Source organism: Dermacentor variabilis, chromosome 2 (genome assembly GCF_050947875.1).
Source record: "Dermacentor variabilis isolate Ectoservices chromosome 2, ASM5094787v1, whole genome shotgun sequence".
Lineage (NCBI taxonomy): Eukaryota > Metazoa > Arthropoda > Arachnida > Ixodida > Ixodidae > Dermacentor > Dermacentor variabilis.
Window position 1 is genome coordinate 153,092,170 of NC_134569.1, and position 24,876 is coordinate 153,117,045.

The following is a 24,876-nucleotide window of genomic DNA, read 5'->3' on the forward strand; positions in this document are numbered from 1 at the left end:
AGATGGAAGAACCGGGATGATGTGTAAGATGGGATGGCGGCGTATGGTATGGCACGAAGAAATTTATTTGGCTCCTGAACAATCAGTCTAGGACAGATACGGGCCGCTCCAGCCTAAGTGAATTTTCGATCTCAAATTTGGTCAGAGCAGAAAACCGAAAAAAAAAATATGCAGGTTTATTTAAAGCAAAATAAAGAAAACATCTTCAAATCTCCCTTGAGGCCCGTTTTTTTTTTGTTTTTTTTTACTATTACATTGCGTTGGTTACTGAGAGAAAGATTCGATTCGGCGCTAATGCATACCCTCCTGCCCGCAATCTCCCAGGGAGTCGTCGCTGGCTTCGTTCGCAGTTTTTTGGCGGCGATAGCTCTCCACCTCGTTCCATTTCTTCAAAGTATTCTTTTTTGTCGCCGTTGTTGTTGTTGTTGGCAGGGCGTAACTTCGATCGTTGGGCGGGGTACAAGATCAAAATGCAAAAGACGAGACAAAGTCGGGGTGCTGGCCACGGGAACCGAACGCAGGCCCTGTCAGTTGGAATGGTGATGTCGCAACCGCTACATGCGCCTCCGAGGCGACACCGACACGCGCTACAAATAAATATTTATGCGTCATAATGTAGATCGTAGCATGTGGCATAGTTTTGAAATACAACGGATGATTCGAGGTCATTGGTGACCACGGGAACCGAACCCAGCCACTCTGAGTTGTAATGGCAATGTCACAACCGCGATACACCAGTGAGTCAATATGACACGCGCTGTGAGAGAATATTCGTGCGTCTAATGCGATTTGACCCAGTGCCGCGTTGTACTCGAAGCATGCTAATGCTAGTCGTCTGCCTGCTAAAGCAAAATGAAAGAAGAAAAATAAAGCAGCCGATCGTATTTTCGACAGGACATACGAATAAATTATTCCTGTAGAACGTGAAAGAAGGCTAATTTGGCGCAAGATTTTAATGACGATAAGAGTAGAGAACGTTAACGTCTCTGGGACTCGGTCTATTGAGACAATAACTGAAACGAAGAATAGTGGGAGAATCACGCTTCGCTAGCCTCCAGAGTTGCGATAGGTTTCGCTCACCGCTTCGCCCTTTGGTGACACATGATATTTTCTTTTTTTTTTTTTAAGCGAGCAGCTTTCTTTGGCTCTTTCGCCCGTTCTCGTGGTGGTCGATACAAAAGTTCCGATGCGCCCGAGCGGCAGGTCGGGTTCGCCGCCGAACGTCAACTATTATTGCTCTCTGAGAGGCACAAGCTCTCACGCGAGAGCCCTGGGGCGTCTGAACGTTTTGGCGAAGCGCGCGAGAGGACAGCTAGCTCTCCTCTTCTCCCACCGCCCTCGCCCCTCGTATCGCGTACAGGAGAGGGCTCCTGCAGCATGAGCGGAGGAGGATGGCAGTTCCCACCTTGCGAGCACCCGTTACAACGCTGGCCCTTTTTGCTGAGCCCCGCCGCCTGTCCTCCTCTGTGCACGGTGGAGTCTATTACTCTTCATCCTTCCTCTTACTATATACATTTTCACTCCCCACTCCCTCTCCCCTGACGACACTTCAGGGGTTGCAGAATTAAGCGCAATTAGCTTCTTTATGTCGTTGTCACTATCATCTACGCCGGCGCAGGCAACACACATACGACCGGTCGGTTTATGTGTTACAGCCACCTATGTTACCGCGTCAGATGTGCGCTCGTGCATGGCTTTCTTCTCCACGGAATTACGCAATGAAACAACAAACGCTGCCTCAAAATCCTTACCACAACAAATGTGCGCCTTCCAGCGCATCATACATTTAATAAACCAAATGGCTTCCCATAAGCCTTCCGCTATTCGGTTACATTGACGATCAGCGTTAACTATTTTTGCCCAACTTTCCTTTTCTTTTTTACGTGCTTCGTAGCTCCGTCTACTGACCGACTGTCCACACGGCCACCTACATACCATTCACGACAGCGACTGTCCAGGACGAGCGAAAGATAGTGGAGTTAAAGTGTACAAGCTTGCAAAAAAACAGGCGCACGCGCGATTCTACAAAGAGCTCGCGGAGGATGGGCGACTTTTCGAAAGAAAAAAAAAAGAAAAAGAACGTTCGAGGTCATTAAAGCTGGTAAGTACGGCATCACGTCCTCCGCGCAAATGCGCGCGTGCGTGACCGCCTCTCCGTTCGTCTCTCTTCGAATGTGTCCGTGCGGCAATCCGTTTACGAGTCGGCTATCCGCGGACGCGGTTTCAATCAGTGAACTCTCGGAGGGCTTCTCTGTGACCGAGAGTTGAGTTGAGGGACGAAACTGAGGACCTGGCTGTTCCAGTGACGCTTCACTTGGCTCGTATAGGCCGTCGCGGTACGCTCATAGGAAAGCGGGGGGCGGGGCGCTCTCCTACCGCCACGGAAGGGACTTCCCTTTCGACTAATTCGACCTCCTCCTCCTCGACTCACTCCCTCGGCATCGGTGTTCGCTAGACTGCACGAAGCCACGCGTGCGAACCTTGAACTATGCGTGTACCGATGAACGTCGACCGCCTCTTCCTCTCTCTCTCTCTTTCGGCCTTAAGAGGGCAGCAACTCGTAACTCTAGCGCTATAAAGTTGTACGGGCATGTGGCCGAGCTTCTCCGCACGATTGGCTTGCTTTGTGTGAAACACGCACGCCTGTGGTGGAAAGATGTCAAGGAAAAAAAAAAAAAAAAAAAGAAAAACAGTGATAGACGCCTCTAGTGAAGTACCGGGAGAAGATGTAGGTTCTGGGGTGGTCGAAATAACGAGTCTGAAAAGCGTCGTAAAATTGGTTTGGTTCAGAATCTTCGCGTTTGGAGAACTCTGCAGTCCGGTATACATCCAGACGTAGAGAGGGATAGTTTATTATTGCGGTGCGCACACACACATAATACGAACAAACAGTCAAATAAATATACCTGTTCATGCCACGCGACTACAAGGGGCACTGATCTATGCAAAATAAAAGAAAATATTAAGAAAATGAGGCGAAAGGAAAAAAGAAACTTATATCCCCAGTAATAAGCCTCACGATCCACGGTTGAGTGCTGTCGCTAGTTGAAAGAGCAGCCGCGCACACGAAGAAAGCGAACGTTATGGAATAGCGAGATGGGAGCCGGGAAGCGGTGCCTGTGCGTCATGTTCCTGTAACATTTGTGTCTCACTTAAGAAGAGCGAATGAGCGCTTAAGAGGCCGGATAAGTGAACTTGTGCGGACAGCAGGATTTCTAGCCGCCAACTGGAATCGAAAGACCAGAACACTAGTCAAACGTTTCGCCAACTACGAAAACGTCACGTGTCGCCAGTGCTTTGTCGCCGTTTACCGCAGGAATTCAAGAAACCAACCTCGTGTCAAAAGTAGCACTAATAAACCAAAGACTGGGCCAAAGGCTAAACATGGGATGCTTTAGCCTGCTGCCCAGTTAGCAAGCCTGGTAGTTGACGATTTGCATATTGGTAGCTGTTGTACTATACCGTACCGTGTTTTGCGATTGAGACGTTTTCTATACGGTTACTTTATTCTCTGGTTTAAAGCAACTATATAGAGAGCGGAGAAACAGAAAAAACACTCCAATGTCAGGCCCCACGTGGACATTTAGAAACTTCATCATAAAGTTCCCTCCGCTGATTTCTGATTAGAGCTGACTCAATGGCGTCAAATCCGGCGGGGGGGGGGGGGGCACCGCGAGCCCGTTTGCTAACTGATTGACAGCTCCGTCATGGTTGGTCACAGCTCCTGTGTCGGCGCTATTACAGACGGTCTCAGTATTTGCAGAGACAACTGTTACGCAGGGAACATTTCTGGTGTTAATCATTTTTCTTTTCATTTCGCTATTGATACTGGCAATCGTTTGGTCACCAATTTTGAGTCGTATAACACGAAAATTAATGGGGCTCTGAAAAAAAATGGTAGGTGACCCTGTTCTTTGACTTGGGTATCTCTTGGTGGCACTCGCACCTCCGCCTTGGTGTTCGTTAGGTTAAGCGAGCGGACGTCTTTGCCCTGGCACGATATGCACGCGAGGAAGAGGGAGGGCTAGAAGGAAGCGCAGCGCGCGCCACCCTGCGGGTCGTGGCCCCCTAGTGAGCGGCGCACGAAGCGCACCTTACGCGCCCTCTCCGGTGCTGACGTCAGAGCATGTAACGAGCGCGCGCGCGCAGCTGTTGCGAGCAAGCGAGCGAGCAGGTGCGCGCCTGGAGAGGGAGAAACGAGAGAGCATGGAGTGACGTCACGTCCGCTCTGCTAGGCAGATGTAAAAGTCTATGCCAGGCAACTGTTTTCCATTAATTAGCCGGTTAAATATCATACCACCTTCTTGTGTCTGACGTCATTAGCGGCGTCATTACTTCCTCTTTCTACTTCCGGATTTCCAGGAATTTCGTCAAAGTCGTGCTCACGTGTCCGGTCTATAATGTCTACGATTGTGTGCTTTGGTGTGCGGTAATCAGTGATTTCTAATTAAACCTAGTTATTCGAGACACTTAAGTAACTCAACTTGTAACTGAACTTATGCTGTGATATCGTAGCTATAATGAAACCAATGAATTTTGTACTGTACTATTTGTTTCTTTTTCTTTTTTAATTTATTTTGAATTTCATCCCCGGTCGTCTCAGGAGGTGAACCGGGAGTGCTGCGCAAAAAAACAAGAGTGTCACTCGAAGCCCGTCCCACTAATAATGTAGCTCCTTGAAAGCCTATCTTTAACCGAGCTTGAAGGGCGGCCTTTGCATCGGCCGCACTGTGGGCCACAGTAAATCGTCAGAACGCCAATAAAGAAGGGCACTCGTGTGACACTGGAGACGGAAACGAAGGACTCTTTTTTTTTTTAGTGAACCTTCCATTGTCTGTCTGGGAGTATCGCTCGCGCGACGCTCGGAACATCGCGCACACTCGCGAGGACTCATGCGGCACCGAACCGTTGCAACCCAGAAATAGACTGCCGCCGAGCAGCAGCAGCAAATAAAACAAAGAGCCTGTCGGTCGGCGCTCTGCCGTAACGCGAGAGCGTGCCACATCCGCTCGCGCAATAATGAGTGGACGGGATACCATAACTCGACTCCGGTTTCGCTCGTTCCACGCGCGTGCTCTCTCTGGCTCGCCATGTCCGCCCCTTACTCGTCCCTTCATCAACGCCTTGCGCGATTCCGCCGAAGAAGGTGCCGCTCGCCTCCTTCCACCCCTTCCCTCCCTCCGTCCCGGTATTCCGCTCATGCCTCATCTCCTTCGGACGATGGCGCGAACCCAGCGCACGATGAGACACGCAGCTTCCGCCGTGGCCTTTCGCCGCGCAGCACCAGCAGCGGCGCCTGTTTGTCGCGCGCGCTTCTAATCTCCTCCGCTGGGCTTGCCAACCGCGTCTCGCGCTTCATCGAGTATGGACGGCACCACGCATCGTTCTTGGTCTTCTTCTCCTTGTCCTCGCGAGCAGCGACCCGCCGCGGGATGATCTCGGCTGCCGAGCGCTGCTGCGAATCTCCACTCCGCCTTCCGGCCCTGTTGTTCCCGGCGCCTAGTCTTGGGATTCAGCGCCGGGAGAGGACGGGCTCTCCGAAAGGCTAAAGGCGGAGATGGGTAGCGAGAGCAGGAGCCGGCATGCGAGAGAGATAGAGGGGTTGGCGCATTACGTCGCAACTTCTTTGTTCCAGGCTACTGGGTGGCAAGGGGAAGCGGTGGGAGGGTCACAAGACCTCCCGGAGTCCACCATGTCCGAGACGCGGCGTTCGTGTGCACTCGGGGTACACACGGCGTGTGGTTCAACGCAAGTAACCACAGGCGAGAGTGAACGGATGAGACCCTCACAAACAGACGCGCAGAAGTACACGAACATAGAGATGGGAACGAAGAGCGCGCGAGCCTCTCGCGCGGTGTCGTGTGATATCCGCGATGATCACGTCGTCCCTTTCTCGCTCTCGAGATGGAGGTGGCGCTGCTCGCGACAAGGAGTTCTCGCTTCCGCGCTTATATACGACGCATTAAGTGTTCTCTCTTTCCCGCCTTCGGTGCACCTCTGACGCCTCTCCTGATGATATGTTCTCTCCCTCTTCTTGCGCAGTTGTACGACCGCATCAACACGAGCTCGTGCAGCCCCATCAAGTGCCCCCCGTCGGACGCCTGCGGCCGGGCGAGAGACGTGAGTGCTTTCTTAATTCTTACCCGCTTTCCTCCGTTCAGGTTTTGCCCTACTTACCCATCGTCCTTTATCCCGCCTGCCTGCCCTGTTGTGGTGTTCTTAATTAATGCAGTAGAGCTTGTAATGCTATGGTCCCTATGTCTTGAGTGCGAGAGTTCTTTTATTTTTTCCCTGTAGTTAAGGATGCGCCCTCTAATAATCTCCCAGAGTGCTTCCCGTCGCGTACGAAGGGCGTGCACAGTGCAGCGCACATCCTTCCACTCTGTTCAAGAGAACCGAGATGCGGTTCTAGGAACGCCGACGTTATTATCCCAAGTACGACGGAAGACGGAACGCCAGCGCACCGCCGAGCAACCGTCAGAAGCGCCTGTCACTTACAAAATTGAAGACTTTTGAGCCGCAGCTTTGGTTGGTTCTTCCCACCGCTTTGCGTGGGTTGCCGTCTCGCGTAGTAAACTGGGCCCGTAGTGGAGAGAGTGTAATCCAAGGTGCTGACTTGTTGGGCCGATCCGGATGCCAGTGCACTACATGCGGGCTCGCGAGGGCTTTAATGTGGTTTGCAGCGCGGACCGATCCCAGGCTCATATTGCAATGAGCCCGCAGCGCCCACGTTTTTCACAGAATTCAGCCAATTGAGCTAACCCATAAGTGTCCCGAGCAGCACATCCCAGCAGGTCGGCCGTTACTTTGACATTTGTTGCATGGTGACAGAAGCGTGGCTGGCAATGAGCTCCCTGATAGGGAGGTCAGATCGCCATTCTCTGCCTCTGATGAAGTGTGGCATGCCTACTAGGGAACTGCACTAACTAGTTTCTTTTTTTCAAATACCTTCGGAAAAGGCAAAAGTTGCGGAAACACAACCTATTTTTATAACAGCGAATCGTGGGCCAACGCCGGAAATACTACTTCGAAGACAAGTGGCAAGGGTCGGCGCATCAGTCTTACACACTAAGGCAACAGAATCAGCTTGCTTGAAGGCATACAAGCACGGTGTCCAGCTATAATAAAGGCGCGGCCCATTACTATGACGAGATGGCCGGGAAGCGGCACGAGGAGTGCTTTACAAAGGACCTGCTGCGTTTTGTGTTCCTCAGGAACGCCATGAGCGGCGGACTTACACTGCCTTCACGCTGGCTACGTTGATTGACTCACGCGCCCCAGAACTTCCCCTCCGTTGCAAGTATAGCAGTGACACAGCGCTCCTGAGGTAAAGCTTGGGGGCTTCTATCTAAATACATGAGGACGGATAAACCGTTTTTCTCGGCAACCACTTCACTGAATTTGATGAGGTTGGTTGAATTTAAAAGAACAAGTCGAATTCTAGTGACTGCAATCAGAGAAATTTCAAATTAGACGGTAATTTTTTATTAAAAATTGTTGATGATTGCAAATTTTTAGAAAACGAAACTCAAAATCACAATTCTGCAACTAATAGTACAACTAAAGCGGACAAAAATTGATGTGCTATACGTGGCACTCAAATACACCACTAATATACAAGGACGTTTTCGAAACCCTCCTAAGCATTGTAACAAAGTCGTTTAATATATGAATTGATATATCCAATTTGTGCGCCTTAGCTGCTCTAACGGTTGCGGTTTACAGAGCTGCATCATCCATTTTTAGTGCTGAGTTACAAACTTCGTGCTTCTATCTTTTTATATACTTGCCAATTCCTGGCAATTTTTGTAGAAAACGTCCATGACCCAAATCAAAATTACGCTTCCTATGATCACTAGAATTTAACTTTCTTGTAATGCTGCAAATTCCATTCAATTCGACCCAGTGGTTGCCTCATAAAAGCATTTCTGCATTTTACATGTATTCGAATAGGCAGCATCGGAGTTAAGGTCTTTCCAGATCCCTTTAAACTACTGAAGTAGTAAAGCGCCAAACAGACGACATAAGGAGAGACACGGACGAGCGCTTACTGACAACTGATGCTTTATTGACGGAAACACACAATATATATACGCAAATTTGGCGGCGCAACTCGCGCATCGTCAAAAATCACATGGTAACCAGGCGAAAGGCGATAGAACGATTGTGAAGGTGACGTTCGTGAAGATGACACATGGTGTACAGGGCCAAATGACTATAAATGATAATGGTTATGCGATACACAAACACCGCCGTAAGGGAGTACCCCATAAAAACTAAAAGATTAAGAATTTTGGTGAGAAATGGTGAAAATTCTTAATATTTTAGTTTTTATGGGGTACTTTTAGTTTTTAATCGTTAGTTTTCACCAAGCGCAGGCGGCCGCCTGCACTTGGTGACACGGACGAGCGCTTGGTAAGCGCTCGTCCGAGTCAACAAAACAAAAACAACAAAAAGTTCTGCCCTTTAAACTATTAGACTCTGGTCTTACCTGTACCTCGTTTCAACAACAGCTGCAGGTAACACGTCAGGCAGATGAATGTAACTGTTGCCTCTTTTTTTGTCTCATTATTTATGCTGTTATAACAAAACAATACCTTAAAAGGTATGCGCCACTGCCGAAATTTTTCATCATTGTTTGTCCGATTTTCGAACAGGAGGGAGCTTTTCGAGATATTTCAAGCAAATGCAACAAGATCATCAGATTGACTTTGAGCGTTATCTAATGTAGTGTGCACAAAGTGACACGCAGGTAAAGGTGGCTCCATTGTCTCCACACGGTGCTTCGTCTTCCACTTTGAAAAGAAAAATTTACGCCTTTTTTTTTTTTTTCAGACTGATGTAGATGTCTTATTGTGAAGACGCTCGAGGAGTGTTCAAGCTGTTGGTGCTGACGACGTTAGAAAGCTGTAGATTAGGGCGACGCAAGCGCTAGCGGGCGCCAACGCTTGCGTCCCCGTAATTTAAGCTCTCTAATGCCGCCGTCACGGTCAATAGCGCCTGCGCCGCACGAAGGTGGAGGGCAGGGTTGCCAGATCGCTCCAACCACAGGTAGCCAAATTGGCTTCCGCAGTAGCCCAAATGTAACAAGCGAAACTTGTGGGTAGCCCAAAAGTGGCCAAAAAACTTTGTCTTTTTGTGAAGTCATTTCTTAAGTGTATTGAATTAATTTTCTGCAAGAACACCTACACATTAGTTTTTCTCCGCATGACCACTCATGACATCTGCGCACATCGTCACGGAGGCCATGCTGCACAGGCGCAAGAGATGCAGAAACGCTGGCATGCAGGCATGATAAGGCAAACGCGGTCTTCGTTGCAAATGCACTGTTTCATTTTTCCCAGAGCACCAAAAAATCACAAAAGGAACAACACAAAAATCGCTCGAAACACGCTAAGCAATGGCATGCATTCAGGCGTTCAGTATAATTACTCACAGCTCGTGATAATTTCGCTTAACACCACACAAAGCACTAAACGGAAAACTACAAATATTTCAAGACAGAGTCTGACGCAATAGATGGCGGTTGGTACAAAATCTAGTTGGATATATAGTCATAAAAAGTATGCTATGATTAAGTATCGCGAGCTTATTTAGAAGTGGAACTGCTTGGTCGTACAAAATGTCAGAGCTGAAACGGGAAAAAAAAAATCCTTGGCCCGGTTTAAAATCCTTGCAGCAACATCCGTTCGCCAAACTTCGCGTGGAGGAGGGCTACCAACGTCTCGTTCGACATTCTGTTTAGAAGGTCGGTTTTAATGAGCGAGACCTGGCTGAACACTCGTTCGACGGCGGCATATGATACGGGTAGTTATAGCAAAGACAGGAGGAGGGTTTGGAGTTGTGTAGGGAACGGATGACTGTGCTGGCTGCGGAGCAACGGAAGAGGATATGTTCGACGTTGGCGTTGGCGCAGGGGCAATTCGGGCTGGAAAGGTCCGAGCGCATTGCCACGTAGTCGCCATGCGGCAGACAGAAAATTTGGCAAATTTCAGTTAGGTTCAGCCCGGTGTTCTCCCTCCGTTCTGTCGCCGAGGCCACCCGCGGCACACCGTCAACGGGAGCTAAAATAATCTTATGCTTAAAACGTAGAACGCCGAAAGCTCACATGTGGAGACAAGCAACAGTCTATGTTCGCTGGCGCGCGTGCGCGGGTAGCGTTAGTTCGCGGATGGAGACGTGCTTCCTGAAGCCAGCTTTCTTAATTAAAATGATCAAGAGGCCGCGATCATTTACCTTTTGACATGCATTAGAGAACACATATGCATGTCAAATTTTGCAAATTTTGGTCTTGTAGCAGACACGCTCAATATCTTTAACCAGCTATCGCCTGCATTTTGATTCCAGCGTGTTTTTTCATTTGTGTTTAACTATTTTTACTTTTCTTTGCACAGGAAAAATATGCAGCCCAAAAATAGCCATATAGCCAAAAGGAAAATTCTGACGCCAACTCGGACAAAAAGTAGCCCAATACGGCTATTAATATCCCAACCTGGCAACCCTGGTGGAGGGTTCGTAGGTCTTCGGGGACGCGCAACGCGTTTCGTTAAAAAAAAAAAAAAGAGATGGTAGCAGTAAGTTTTTCTTCCTCCACCTGGTTCTTCTTTCTTGGTGTTTTCGTTCGTTCTCGGCTCCTCCCAAGCCGCTGAGCTGTTCTCTGCTTCGGTATTCCGGGACTAAAGATGCTGGATGGCAATAATTTGAACTGAATTTATTTACAGACAGGCATTAGCGGTTACACTGAGTATATAGTAAACAAGGAAAGAAGGTTCACATTAACGAATGCGGCTGAGCAAAGGCCTCGGGGCAGTCCGTCGCTCCGATCGGGCACTTGACGAGATGAACGGTCCGTTGTCTCTCAAGTCTCAGACCACACTGAAACCTCTCAGTACATACTAAACAAGGAAAACGAGTTCATATTAACGAATGCGGCTGAGCGAAGGCCTCGCAGCAGTCCTTCGCTCCGATCGGGCACTTGACGAGATCGGTCCGTTGTCTCTCAAGCCTCAGATCACACTGACCGCTCAGCCGCGCACATTCTAACCGCCAGCCGCGGGACCATCCGTCCGGGCTGCGTACTCGCACCGGCGGTGGCTGCCGTTCAAACCACCTGAGCCGCCCGCGCCGCGTCGGCCCGATCCACTCCGTGGCCCGACCCAAACACTCTCCAAAGACTCCCTACTCCAGATGCCACTACAGCGGCTCGCTACGCGATTTATGGCGCTCGCCAGAACCACTGCGCGAGGACCCCTGCCGCTCCTTTTTTCGCCGAACAGCGTCCGGCCACCGACTTCCCAAAGCAGGCGCTCTCTGAAAGTGGCCCGGGTGCGAGCCAACAGCATAACATTGCAATGCAACAAGTACACAAACACATAGTGGACCTCAGGGAAGTCGAGCAAGCACGCACTTCAACCAAACAAAAAGAATGCACACATGACTTTAACCAAGGCGAACACTCACAACGACCTTACAGCAGCGTTCTGCTTACCGCTGCTGGCACGAACGTTGTGCGCGCACTCACATTAGCGTTCGCGTAGCTGATATGCAGCTATGCGCATGCCATCACGGCGGTGCATACAGTAGTCTGAGCGGACAGTAACTTTGAAACTACAAACGGGGCCGACGGTTTTCTGTCGTGAAATACATGTCGTGCACTATCGATGTGCGTCGCCCACAATGCCGCCTGGCGGGGCTCGTCATCACGCCCAGCCCCTTCGTGACGTTGTAGCGCGATAGCGTTAAGGGCCCCGTGTCGCAGATTATCCGTTTTAGAAAAGCTTATTTCAACAAAAGAGGATGCGAACACTGGCGTGGCGTCCAGCGTCGGATGTCACTTCGCGAAAACGAATATCGAACCACGCATACCCAACCACGCGGGCCCTCCATGTGGCGCAAGGAAATTACTGAACTAATTCAATCTCTTAAGCTAAAATACTTAGAAAAAATCGTGAAGTATGGCTTACAACAGAACCTGCAGAAGATGGGATATCGTCTGAGTGTAATTTGAACATACGAGAAAACATATTTCTGTTACACGGAAACTCAAACACAAACCCCTTCTAACGCGATAGCGTTTTCCAGCTGCCGTTTGAAGTCTGTCTTAGGAGCTGCGCGGCCCCCTCAATTCCTTGTACACCATAAAAAAAAAAAAGAGCCACAAAGCTCGCCTTCATGCATAGCGTCCGCCGCCGGCGTTTCCCGGTGAACATTACGGTTACATAAGCTGCCGTTGCCGGGAAGCGTCAGAAGCCCTCAGGGATCTTTGAATGCTAGCGCGTTGCACTCTTAAAGGCGAGGCTTAAGCGTAGCGCAGCAGCAGTTACCCCTGCAGTGCTGCGTCGCGGCAACATCTTGCCCCGCGTTATTGTTAGAACACTGGACAACGATATCGGGCGCACCGCTAATAGTTGTTATCGCTGTCAAAGCTTTGGCCTTCGGGCGAAACTAAATTTTTTGGGCGAGTCGGAAATGCATGGAAACGTTACGATTTTTTTTTCTCTTGAGTGAGACCGAAAAGGAAAAAAAGACGAATTTGGAAGGTCATTCAACCTCTAGTAGACGTCGATCAAAGACAACGTATTCCTGAGCGACTTGGGATGTGAAATGGGGCGTAGTCACTGCGCACGGCAGTCTGTCGCATGACCCCTCGCGTGAGGGGAGAGTAGGAGGAGCATCGGACTGGTTAAATATTTTTACTTCTCGCCTTCGGGATAAGCCCACATCTTTAGAGTGCGCTATCTTCTGGATCGGCCCAAACTTTTAGACTGCACTATCTCCGGAATGGGGTCCACATCTTTAGACTGCAGGTAACCACTGGAACGGTTCACATTTTTATGCTGCCCTTCCTTGAGGATCGGCCCACATTTCAGAGAGAAGCTTTCTTTGCCTCTTCGACTTTCCCGCGGCTGGCTGCTGCTGTCTTGCCTTACAGCTCTTGCCGAATGCGTGGCCCATACTGAAAGTAATGTTGTCTTCACGCCGTTTCCGTCGTATCATTGTCGCCCCTGCTGGCTGCTGGCTTGCTCGATTAGCCAGTACCAGGAATAACGTCAAACACCGAATATAGTGCCAATTGAGGAGGTCCATGAAGGCAGGTGATGAACGTAAGCGCGGACATGAGCGCCAACACCAACACGCTGTCGTTTTCATGCCGTCGTCATCATTCTGTTGCGCTTTCATCGCCTGCATGCCGCTGTGATTATTCATTCGCTGTCATGCCATCGCCATCATTCTGGCATCTTCGCTCTGTCGCCGTCACTGCGTTGTCCCACCCGCCGTGGTTGCTCAGTGGCTATGGTGTTGGGCTGCTGAGCACGAGGTCGCGGGATCGAATCCCGGCCACGGCGGCCGCATTTCGGTGGAGGCGAAATGCGAAAACACCCGTGTACTTAGATTTAGGTGCACGTTAAAGAACCCCAGGTGGTCAAAATTTCCGGAGTCCTCCACTACGGCGTGCCTCATAATCAGAAAGTGGTTTTGGCACGTAAAACCCCAAATATTATTATTATTACTGCGTTGTCCTGTCGTCCTCGAGCTATATCCTCGAGCCGTCGTCGTCATACTGTCATCGTCATTCCGTCGTTATCAGTTCGTCGCTTTCGTTCATCGTCTTATGTCATTGCCGTCATTGCGTCGTCGTCACAGGGTCACCGTCATACCGTCGTGGTCGTTCTATGGTCGTCATTTTGTCTTAGTCACTCTAAAGTTGTCATCCCGTTGTCGTCATGGCTTTGTCGTCATCCCACCTTGTTTTTTCCATTGTCGTCGTGCTGTCGTCGCAATACAGTCGTAGTTACGGCATCATCATTCCATTGTCACCGTGCCGTTGTCATCATTCCACTTGCGGCACTCCCTTAGCCACGCCGTCATTGTCGAACCATCGTTACCATTCGCGCATCGGCATCACGTTGTCGTCACGCCGCGGTCGTCATACCATCGTCGTCACTCCAGCGTCGTTTTCCTATTGTCACGCAGACGTCGTCGTGCCATCCAGGTCTTTCTAATTCCTTCGTTGTCGTGCGTGACATGACCATGATCGAGCACAGAAGCATATGTTGAACGAGACGGCTCTCGGTGAAAAGGTGTACAATCGCCCAATTTTTTAACCTGAACGCGCGAGCATCGACCGGCCAGTCGATAAAGGACAAAAAAGCAGGTGGGGTGGGGTCCGGTTGCCGGAACAGCCTGGCAGAGGGAAGCTGCATTGGACTGTGCATTGCGCGCACGCCCGTATTCTCGCACACTTCGCCGCTGTACTCCGTTATACGGCGCTTATCGACTGGCCGGTCGATGCTCGCGCGTTCAGGTTAAAAAATTGAGCGATTGTACAATTGGGCCGTGTGGGCTTGCAAATGTTCGCTAAGCTGGAACAGCATTATTTGCACACACAAAGCTTCGCTTAAACCGATTCCCACGTCGCGTGGGATCCACATATCTTTTTAGACTGCACATACCCCCAGGAACGACCCACATTTTCGACTGCACCACCCTCGGGATCGGCCTACATTTTTAGACCGCACAAACCCAAGCGAACGGATTTAGACGACACTATCTCCGGGATCGGCCCGCGAAAGAGGCAAGAAGCGCACACCTTGTGCGGGAAAGTGGGGTTAACTCTCGGCGTCGTCTTCAAAAAAATCGTGCGAATTCCACGCACTGTGGGAATCGGTGTAAACGAACCTTTCCCTACTGTTTTTCTTCTGTTGATTGATGGTAACTTGTGGGAATTTTATGGCGAGTGTTTAGGTTGTACAGCGTCTGCCGCAATACGAGAGGCGTAAGGTGATGTTAAACGGTCATCTTACGTGCACCACTTGTGTTTGTCAGCGTAGTACACATAACACACAGCGATATGCGTTTGCTTGAGGCGTTGTTGTGCGCGATTACTTAGCCGGCGAAATGGTTAGCATGGCCATTGCCTGACGGGGCGTATTATATCGTGGAAAAAGTGTTGATTTGCTGTACATCCGCTTGCGCAGTGCCGTCTTGACGCATCGATGCATTGATGCGCATTTGTGCCTGCATATCCTGCGCCATTTGTTCGCCTGAAAAATGTTGCACGATGTTTATCATTCAGAAGTAGCCGATATTACCGTGCCATACCTTGAATTTACATTTTTCACGTTGGTCCGCGACATTTTCCATGAGTAGTAGTAGTCTTTCCTTTATTAACGAGATCCAAAACGAGGCATGTTTTCTGACGTCGCCTTTCTCCTCTCCCACGATCCTCCCATGTATGCGAGCTGCCATGGGCGAAGAGCGGTAAGGTTGTTATTCACTCGTTTCGTGATTGTATCAGTGTCTGGATAGGTACAGCATCCGACGCTACCCATGCTCTGCCTCCTCTCTCTACGCGTCCTCTCTGCCATTCTTCGTGCCTCTTCTCTGTACTATTGTCTTCAAAGAAAAGTAAATATTCGATATCCTCCACACCCCGGAAAGTCGCGCAGTTCGCGTCTGTTACAGCGAAGAAAGTTATGTTGGGTACAGAAGCTGGACAGGTCGGCGAGTAGACGTTTGGAAGCTTCACCGAAGAAGTGCTGATATTTTAACGTGATAGCGTTAAGGGGCCCCGTGTCGTAGAAAATCCGGTGTCGGGGGTCGACGTCGGCGGTGTTGTCCGTGAGCGAAAATTGCCGTATATGTTTAGGTATATGTATGTGCCACGTATTGCTATATGACACACGGTATGTGCGGGTTATATTGCCGCACCATTATATCACTAAAGGCGTTCATGCCGTCTCGCATCTTTGACAAAAAGTTATTGCTCGGAATTTTGAGAATTACAGCCCGCAAACAAATGTCATGCAAGAAAACAGCAACAGCGCACGCCTTTTATCTTAAATCTTCTCAGACTTAAATGTTAAAAGTGCGATACAATAGCAGAAACATAAAAACGATGAATTTTTCTTTTTTTGCGTGCGGTTGTTCACTACATCCGGGATCGGCCCACGCAAGAGGCCGTGTTTTTACCAGAAGACTCACCTTCGCGCATAACGTTCGCCGCGCCAGCGTTTCCGGGTAGACATTACGGCTACATAAGCTGCAGTTGCCGGAAAGCGTGAGAAGCAGTGAGGTACCTTTGAATGCCATCGCGTTTCACTCTTAAATGCGATGTCCTCCAAGTTTGTGTTCGAAGCTTGAATATTTGCACAGTGCGGTGAACGCAGGCTAAGTTGACACTCTCCTCCATCTTATCCAAAAGTATTGCAGTAACTGCTTGCAATGAAGCCACTTTCTTGTAGCCGTATATTTTGGCCCTCAAGTGTCAACATCTTTGTTGGGGCAGGGAAGGCTTGTTAACGGTTAACCGTTTAAGAAATTAGTCTACGTAAGTAGTATTTCCATTTCCTCTGGGGACGTTGACAGGTAAGTGAGGGGCCTGGAGTTAATTACTGCCTCTACCTCATACAATACCTTCCTTAATTCTTCAAGCGTGAGCTTTGTTTGGTCTCGAATCTTCCGGAGGCTGGTCTTGACAGTTCTTATCAATCCCTCCCAGAAGCCGCCCCACCATGCCGCTCTTTCTGCGATGAACTTCCGCTCCATTCTTCTTTGAACGCAATAGTCTTGGAGATCTCCATTGAACAATACTCTTACCAAAGAGGCGTTTTCGTTTGATGCTTTCCGAAAGCCTGTGCGCTGTCTGTGCATATTAATTCACGCAATCCACGACGCAATATCAATCGCCGAAACGTCAGCAGAAAACTTTCTGCTGACAGACCCGTGGCTAATTCAACATGTACTGCTCTTGTGACGACACAAATCGACAAATTATAATTCACAACAGCAAGACTCAACGATGACAGTGACAGCCGATGAGGAGTTGCAAGAACTTTTGGCCTATCTTCTTGTGGAAGTTGAATGCCGAAAGCTCTCAAAGAAAACTGAATGTTCCGATTTGTTGTGTGCGATCACAAAGGCAAGCTCTGTAGTTTCTGCAATGCTTTTGCGAGATGCTAACGCGCAATTACAACAGTCCACAGAGCACTGCGGCGACGTCCACGGAGCTGTAGAAAGCATTTTGACGTTGCCCAGGGGACTCTAATTGGAAAAAAACCTAATAAACACCAAAATAAACATGCTTTCAAACGTCGCCTATTTTCTATTCCGCGCTCCAGCCATGTTGAATATACAGGTTCACTAGAGTGCCTCGTTGCACTCTCTCTTTGATGCGCTATCTGCTTTGAAGTGCCCTAATGGTTACCAACTGCCTATAGATACTCTCAGCGATCAACTGTGCCAAATAAAAACGCAATTCACGCAGTGCGCTAAAGTGAAGTTTCTAGTTACAGAGGTCCGCAGTGTGTATGGTAAACGAAGAAGTTCAAGTGTTGTCGTATTCCAGCGAAACGTTCTACCCACAGAGGTAAAACAAGCAGCTAATTTTCAGACAGCAGACATCATTAAGCCTATGTTTTCATGACCTTATTTTCACTGTATGTCATATCATTCACCTCATGCTTTTCCTTGTGCATTTCCCTTCATTTGTAAACTTTCGATTAGTATACCGTCTGCATTGTGACGATTCTTTGTATTATGTATTATATACAATTTTTGACCTTCTCTAATGTAGAAGTGGTTATCGCTGCTCAGTGTGTTTAGTGCGCGCATCTGTGCTGTATGCATTTTACTTCGCTTCCCTATACATAACTTTGTTATGGATTCCAATTAGCCTCCAGTTAGGGACCTAAATGCACTGTTCACATATTTTTATTCTTGTACTGTGCGCAAGAAAGTAACTTTCAATTCAATGCAACCAGCGACATCGCGCTAGCCACAGAACAATATAGCAACTGAGCCGCCATGACGGGAGGGATCTTTCGTTCTTTACATTGGCGCTTTCTTCATCTTAGCGCAGCATGTGCAATAGCAGTTACGTGTTAGTGCACGCCCGACAGCGATGATGACGACAAGCTGAAACATTCTTGTGCATCTCGAGTGTTTCGCGATATCATCCGTATACATAGGCGAGCACTCTGAGCCTGGCTGCCTTCTTTAGCTCACAATCGGGTGGATGCAGGTGCTGGAGTGGATCCAGGACTGCCCGATGGGGACCACGCCGGAGATGGAAGAGCTGCAGGCCATACTGTGCAAGCCACACGTGCGGGTGAGTCTCCTTTCGCTGCCTTCTTCTTGAAACGCCCACTCGCGTCGCGCGCAGAACGACGCGACCAGAACTGGCGACCGAAATCGTCCCGGGACGTCTTAACGCGATAACGTTAAGGGCCCCATGTCGCAGAAAATCCGGCTTCGATGTCGGCAGTGATGTCCGTATGGGGAAAAACAATCATCCCGAACCACGCATCCCGATCCACGCAGGTCCTCCACGTGGCGCATAGGCGTACGTTACCGAACTAATTGGATTTCTCAGCGTAAAATGCGTCGCAAATTTCGTAAAGTACGACTTATACACAACCTACAGACATGATAACGTCAGATTATAATTTGAATATACAAGAAAACATAATTATGTCGCGCGGAAACTCAAACACAAACCTCTTTTCCAGCCGCCGTTTGACGTCTGTCTTAATAGAAGCTGTGCGCCCCCCTCGGTTCCTTGTTAAACCATCCAGACGGCGTTTGCCTCCGCGCATTCGTAGGCCCTCTGAATAAACCCGAAGGTAGTGACATACTTTTTATCTTGCCGCCGCAGCTGCGACGAGGAGCATGAGCGGAGCCAGGAGAAAATGTGCCACCGGCGCGGGCTGGGGACGCGGAGAGGATGCATTATGGTATGCAATGAAAGCGAGGTCTTTTTTTTTTTTTTGGGCCACCCAGCGCTCACCGGTGGCGCAGAAAGCGCCGGCCGCCTGGGAAGCTTATACGTGCAAGCGCTGAGGCCACCGTGCGGGCCGATTATCGCCCTTCCATTGCTGATCACTACATGTAAAAGGGAAACATATTCATACATAAATGCGATAAGAGAAACAGGCTACATACTGCTTTGAAAAAAAAAAGGTATTTTACACTTTGCACATTAATAACGAAACTAAGCACGTCTGCAGTGCTGTGTACAGAGACGCGGCATATGTATAGACTAACAAACATATACTATGCAGGTACTAATATCCAGAACATTACATATAATACAGCAAAATAACATCAAATAGGTAACCAGGAAGATTACCCGAAATTTGCTTTTATCACCGCTCTGGGCAAAAGGCTAGATGAAAGCACCAGTTTTGTACCCAAACAACAGGGCACAACCATTGGCGGATAAATCCATGCTCTCCCCGGAAGAAGAGCTGGTGTGAGAGGAAGGTGAGCATCTCTCACCTCAGGCGAGCCAGTATAGACCACATTACACTACGGCGGCATCTGCATGCCACAGCTTCATAACGATGGCACCATAGGCTAAAAAGGGCCGCCACCAGAAGATAAGATGGGCCCGCGAAACGCCCCCGCGGAAACCTTCCGCCCGAAACAATGTCCCGTACGCCCAGGCCCCGAAGCCCCGCCATGAGCGGCGCGACAAGATACACGCGTGACGACGCACTCGATAGTCGCATGTCTCATTGTCTCTGCCGACATTCAGTTGGAACATTTGGATAATCGCACCACGCCCCAGTGTACTAGCCCCTCCCGAGTTTGGAGCAGACCCCACTCGAGTCGCCAAACAAGGTCACGGAGGTGGCCAGGCAGCGTATATCCGTGGCGATCTGCCTCCAATGAAGTTGGTGTTCTATGGGACGCCGGTCAGAGGGCATCAAGGGCAGCATGAGAGCGCTCATCGTTTCGGCCACCTTATGAGAGGTGATGGCGACGTCCCTGCACGCCGCTGAGAGGAGCCTACGGAAAGTTACGATTGGCCTGCATGTATACGGCAGCCGCATCCGTTGAATGAGGTCCACGATTCGCGGGGCTCTTCGGAAGCAAAACACGTGAGGACGTGCCAAGGAATTACCTTGGAAGGGTCCGCATTCGAGTACGCAGTAACAGTATTGAAGCTGCGACCGAGGCAATATAGGGAAAGAGAAGCTGCCGCAGTCGCGGAGCTGCCCGAACGTCGAGTGCAGTGCCACCCGCCCAGTAAAACGAGTTGGCACGGCTTTTCACACTGCTCAAAACACGGCTTAGCTGAATTGCACAGGTATCAAAATCTCCCTAGGAAAGCAGACTGAGTTAAATAGCGTCGTTCAAGAAGAGTAAAATCGCAATCGTGGTGATACACCTGCATAAGCTTTGGTGTGAGGGGATGCAACCCGCCCCACTGCAGGGTATGCGGTGCTCGTGGCGTGGTGTTACGGCTGGCGTGTAAAACCCGGGGCAAAAAGGATGCTCCGAGTCCATGCCTAATCGAAACGGAAGATGGATTCCGCCCCGCAGCGCTTACAGGCCCTTTTGTGTGTGGACGACTCTGGGGGAGAACCGTTTTCACAAACTGCGCGACTCTATATATATATATATATATATATATATATATATATATATATATATATATATATATATATATATATATATATATATATATATATATATATATATATATATATGTATATATATATATATAGGGGAGTACCCTTTCCGCAAACTGTGCGACCAGGAGGAGAACTTTCCGCGAACTGTCCGACTCTGGAGAAACGATCAGTCGCCCATCCCGACCAGAATCCGCGGGTTGCCGCCAGAGGAGGCAAGCACGTGCAACATTGCCCAGGAGAAAAGGAGCAGCCGCAAAGCAACGACGGGGACTCAGTGAATGTCACGTGCCATTGACGTGAGCAAGATTCCGCCTATGATTTTAGTGGGCCTATGGAAGGGGCCCCGCAATGGGGTACTTTTTCAATTCACTCATTCTCTTCTATATCCTTCACCAGCCATTGAATAAACAGTGCAAGTTTCGCACTAGAAATCGTCTCGTCCCTGCCTGGTCGCCATGGTCTACCGGACGCCTGCAGCCTGCCGACACGCCACGCTACCCAATAGTAACGCCGGTCGAGGTTCGAGAAACAGGCGTCGCAACAGTAGCTAGAAAGGCAAACTCGGTGCTTAATTTGGTGTCAGCAATAGTGAAGCACATACTATACGACAAGTATACTATACTACATACTATATTTACGAGGACGGACTACATGAACGTCAATGCGTCCATGCGTCGAATGAAATACCGAGGATTTCGATTCTCGGATGCTACTGTAATTTTGAGGCGATGTCGAAATCTGCGTTTGGAGAATCCCCCAAGAAGACAAAAAAGTGTCAGTTTTACCCGAAGGCGAAGCATTGAAAGCGATAGCATGGTTTGGCGGTGCACTGAAGGCCTCTCACGAGGCTCTGACCATGGCTGTGCTTGAAGCCCGATCGAATCCCGGCCACGGCGGCCGCATTTCGATGGGGGCGAAATGCGAAAACACCCGTGTACTTAGATTTAGGTGCACGTTAAAGAACCCCAGGTGGTCGAAATTTCCGGAGTCCTCCACTACGGCGTGCCTCATAATCAGAAAGTGGTTTTGGCACGTAAAACCCCATAATTAAATTATTAATTTGCTTGAAGGCCAGATTTGCGGAACGAGAGGCGTTTTCTGGGTTTGTAGCTGCAGGAGTAGTAGAACTAACGCTGTAAAAACCTGCACCTGTATATTTGCCTGGAGTCGAATACATCATCATATCTGCCGAATGTACATCTCTCAAAACAACCAAAGTTATCCTGAATATACCTGACTTTCTTTATAACTACCCAACATAATTGCAAATGCATATTTAAAACCACAAATGGGGACTAATTATTTTATACAAAGTTCACAGCTTTTAGCCTATGACGTCTCAGTATACAAAACAACTGTATGTATCATCCAACTCCGTTCGAAAATTCCTCGCTAAAATTATCGATAGAGTCGTGCGATGTCAAGATAGGGAACGATTTATGCAGGTAAACAAACTTCGCAGCCATGCGCTACTTTGACAAATCATTTGCCAAGGGTCAGTGCTTAGTTTTCCTAACTTGCGACGTTTCTTCTTGCATTTTATTATCTTTAATAGTATTATGTAAAAAAGGAAGCCATAATTTTTATATCTTCACTAGAACTCTTTCTTTTTTTTCACTAAAGAAAGGTTAACCACGGCAGAACAAACCTTGGGTTCACATCTTTGTAAGCGATAGCTTGCGCATCGCGACAAGACAGGCGCTGCAAGCTTTAGTGACGAATTTCAGTGAAAAGCCTAAGAAAACTGCCACCCAAAGAAATGAAGATGAAGAGCGGGGGGAGATCTGGTTCGTCACGAGAAGGGGAAAGTTGGCGCTGTATTCAGTAGCCCTCAAGTGAGCACGGCCCAGTGCCAACTGGAAGGAGGAGAGTGGGGGGAAATGAAATAAAAAGGGCAAGACGTCTTCATGGCAGATACCCAGCAAGTCGGCAGGCGGGAGCCCATTGAGGCGCTCTCCGGCACTTCAAGCCTTGTCATCGGGTGTCAGGCTATAGCAGAGGTTGCTGTCCAGGGAGGACAGATTGGTTGATGCGGGCAGGGTTGGTGTCCGCTCTGTGGTTGGACAGCTTCCAGGCTGTCCACTTGACGAGGAGTTTTTCGAACATCGCGGAAAGCCCTGCCGAGTCGAGAAACTCGACGACGCTATGGAGTGCAGGAGTGGACGTTGCCCAGTAGTTTGTACGAGAGGTGAGATAAATATGACTTCTGATTCATTTCCGTGCGCCTCGGCGTCAGATATGGCGACTTCGGCTGATCGTGCGTGGGGCGCGTCATAGCGCAGTGCTTACTGTTTGTGAAAAAAAAAAAACTATAGGTTCATGCGCAGTGCTTATTGTCGGCGGACAGCAGCGGACTGCGTGACCCAAGTGATCCGAGTGACCGAAGTTGGGGGGAAAGAGGTTAGAAACTGACAACTTCACACCGATCCTTTAAAACGTCTGCGATGCTAGGCGTAATCGAACCTGCGTCACACGGGTTCCATAGGCATAGCGGCACGACGCTTTAGCGAACTGCGCCACGAATGCGTGCGATGAATCATTAATTTATTATAATCACAACAATCATCATTATGTCATCATCGCTGCTTTTAATGCGAAAGATTCTTCTCCGAGTGCAGGCCACTTTTTCGCAAGCAGGCATCCGTGTGAGGTATTTCGCCATTTTGGTTGGCCCATCCCCGTGGTATTAATGCCTATGTCGGCGTTTTCGTGGGCCGATCCCGGTAATAGTGAAGTCTAAAATTATGTGCCACAGGGACGACTGAATATGTGCACCGGACATGTACAGTGTGGCCCCTGGGACTACTCTGGGACTGGTGCGTGCAAATGGCGCGACTGCATGGGTATGAGACACTGCGTTTTAGTTTGCTTTAAATTTCAACATTCTGACTTCCTTATTAGAAACACTACAGCATATAATCTCTACATAACTGCTCGCTACACAATATTTAGGTTATTCGCACAACTGTTCGCTACAAATCATGGAAGATTCGCATTATGTAGACGTCAAGTACAGTTTAGCCTGGCATTTTTTTTTTTTTACTTTACAGCGAAGTTGTTATGCGACCAGAAGCGTTCAAGAACGCTGTATGCCAGTTTTCTCAACTTTATGGGGGAAAAAAACTAAAGCGTTCACGAAGTTCATATTTTGAGGAAAGGCGGGAACTGCAAGGGGGCAATATGCATACGAATATTGAAATGTCTGTCTCAATTTGAAGTTAAATGAAAAATTTTAAACTCTAGTTTGCGGCCCGATTAGAAACGTTACATGAAACGCCTAGAAAGTTTGAACTATTCCGTGGGAGCACCATAAAAGTTAGATATTTCATATTTATAGGAAATATGGGCCACTTTGTGGATATCCTGTATTGAAAGTTCTAAGTGTTTAGGGCCAATATGTATTTTGAAAATAATACGGAATGTTCGCCTTCCCCCAATTTTTGTACTTTATAAACAGCATGTGGTCGGTGTTCCCCAGTCTTCTTGGTGAACTATACGAGGTACGATGTTCATATTTCACTGAAGTAACAAGCACGATGAGATTGACGTGAATGCGTCGTCTCTATAGCTTCATGACAGCCTTTGTAAAAGAACTTAGCTATTCGATCTTTAGAGAGTGTCGTACAGCCGTTGTTCGATATATTTCGTACATTCCTATAACAACTGCACAACACACCAGCTCTGTGAAAATAGTTAAAATGTTAAGTATAATCTGTGACAAAACTTTCGTGCTGCTGGTTTAAAAAGCAGCGTTGCGAAGAATTCCTGAACCCTGGTTCTTTCTTCCTCATTTTTCATGTTACTTGTGCAATATATACCAGATTGTTAGTTAGTTTCTCCGTCGTCCTTGGCGAACAGAACAAGGTACCTACCTCGTTGATATATCGCGAAATTAAGGGGTAGTTTATGAATAACGTGTACGCAAAGTTTGAAATATGTGCTCTTATTGCGGCATTGCAATAAATTACGTATGAAGGAGCGTTATGAGAGTGCATTACGAGCGGCGCAATATTTAACCCCCTCCCCCCCCCCCCCAGCCGTGGCTTAACTACATACGCCACTTCGATCGATCTTAGCAAGGATGGGCGGACTTCCACTGCAAATCTGTATGCGAAGATAAATGCGTGTGGATCAAATACAGCTCTTGCAAAACAAAATTCGGAAACAATCCATTGCAAGTGCCACGTTGTCGTTATCTGCTACGTTTCCCAATGTACCGAAATAACTTTCCGTTACAAAATTTTTATATTTAAGAGAAATTAATAACATTTTAAGTCCGAAGTGTTGCGAAAATTTAACGTGACGGGCTTAATTAGGCGCGTTACAAATGCTTCTTGAACCCTTTTCGGTATTTCCATGCGTGATATATCGTTCGCCCTGCGTCTTCGGTGAACTAAACGAGGCACCTATTTATGATTGGTGAAAGGAAGGGCCAGATAACGGTGATGTGCAGGCA

General features: G+C 48.6%; 1 protein-coding gene across 4 annotated transcripts in view; it reads left to right on the plus strand.

The window, feature by feature from the left end:
• Positions 1-24,876, plus strand: part of CASK (peripheral plasma membrane protein CASK) — an 842,400-nt gene that overhangs the window by 716,358 nt on the left and 101,166 nt on the right. For all 4 annotated transcript variants that reach the window (XM_075682288.1, XM_075682290.1, XM_075682289.1 and 1 more), the window contains exons 12-13: positions 6,043-6,120; positions 18,023-18,109. In XM_075682288.1, the coding sequence (XP_075538403.1) occupies positions 6,043-6,120; positions 18,023-18,109 (165 nt within the window). The remainder of the gene's footprint in view (positions 1-6,042; positions 6,121-18,022; positions 18,110-24,876) is intronic.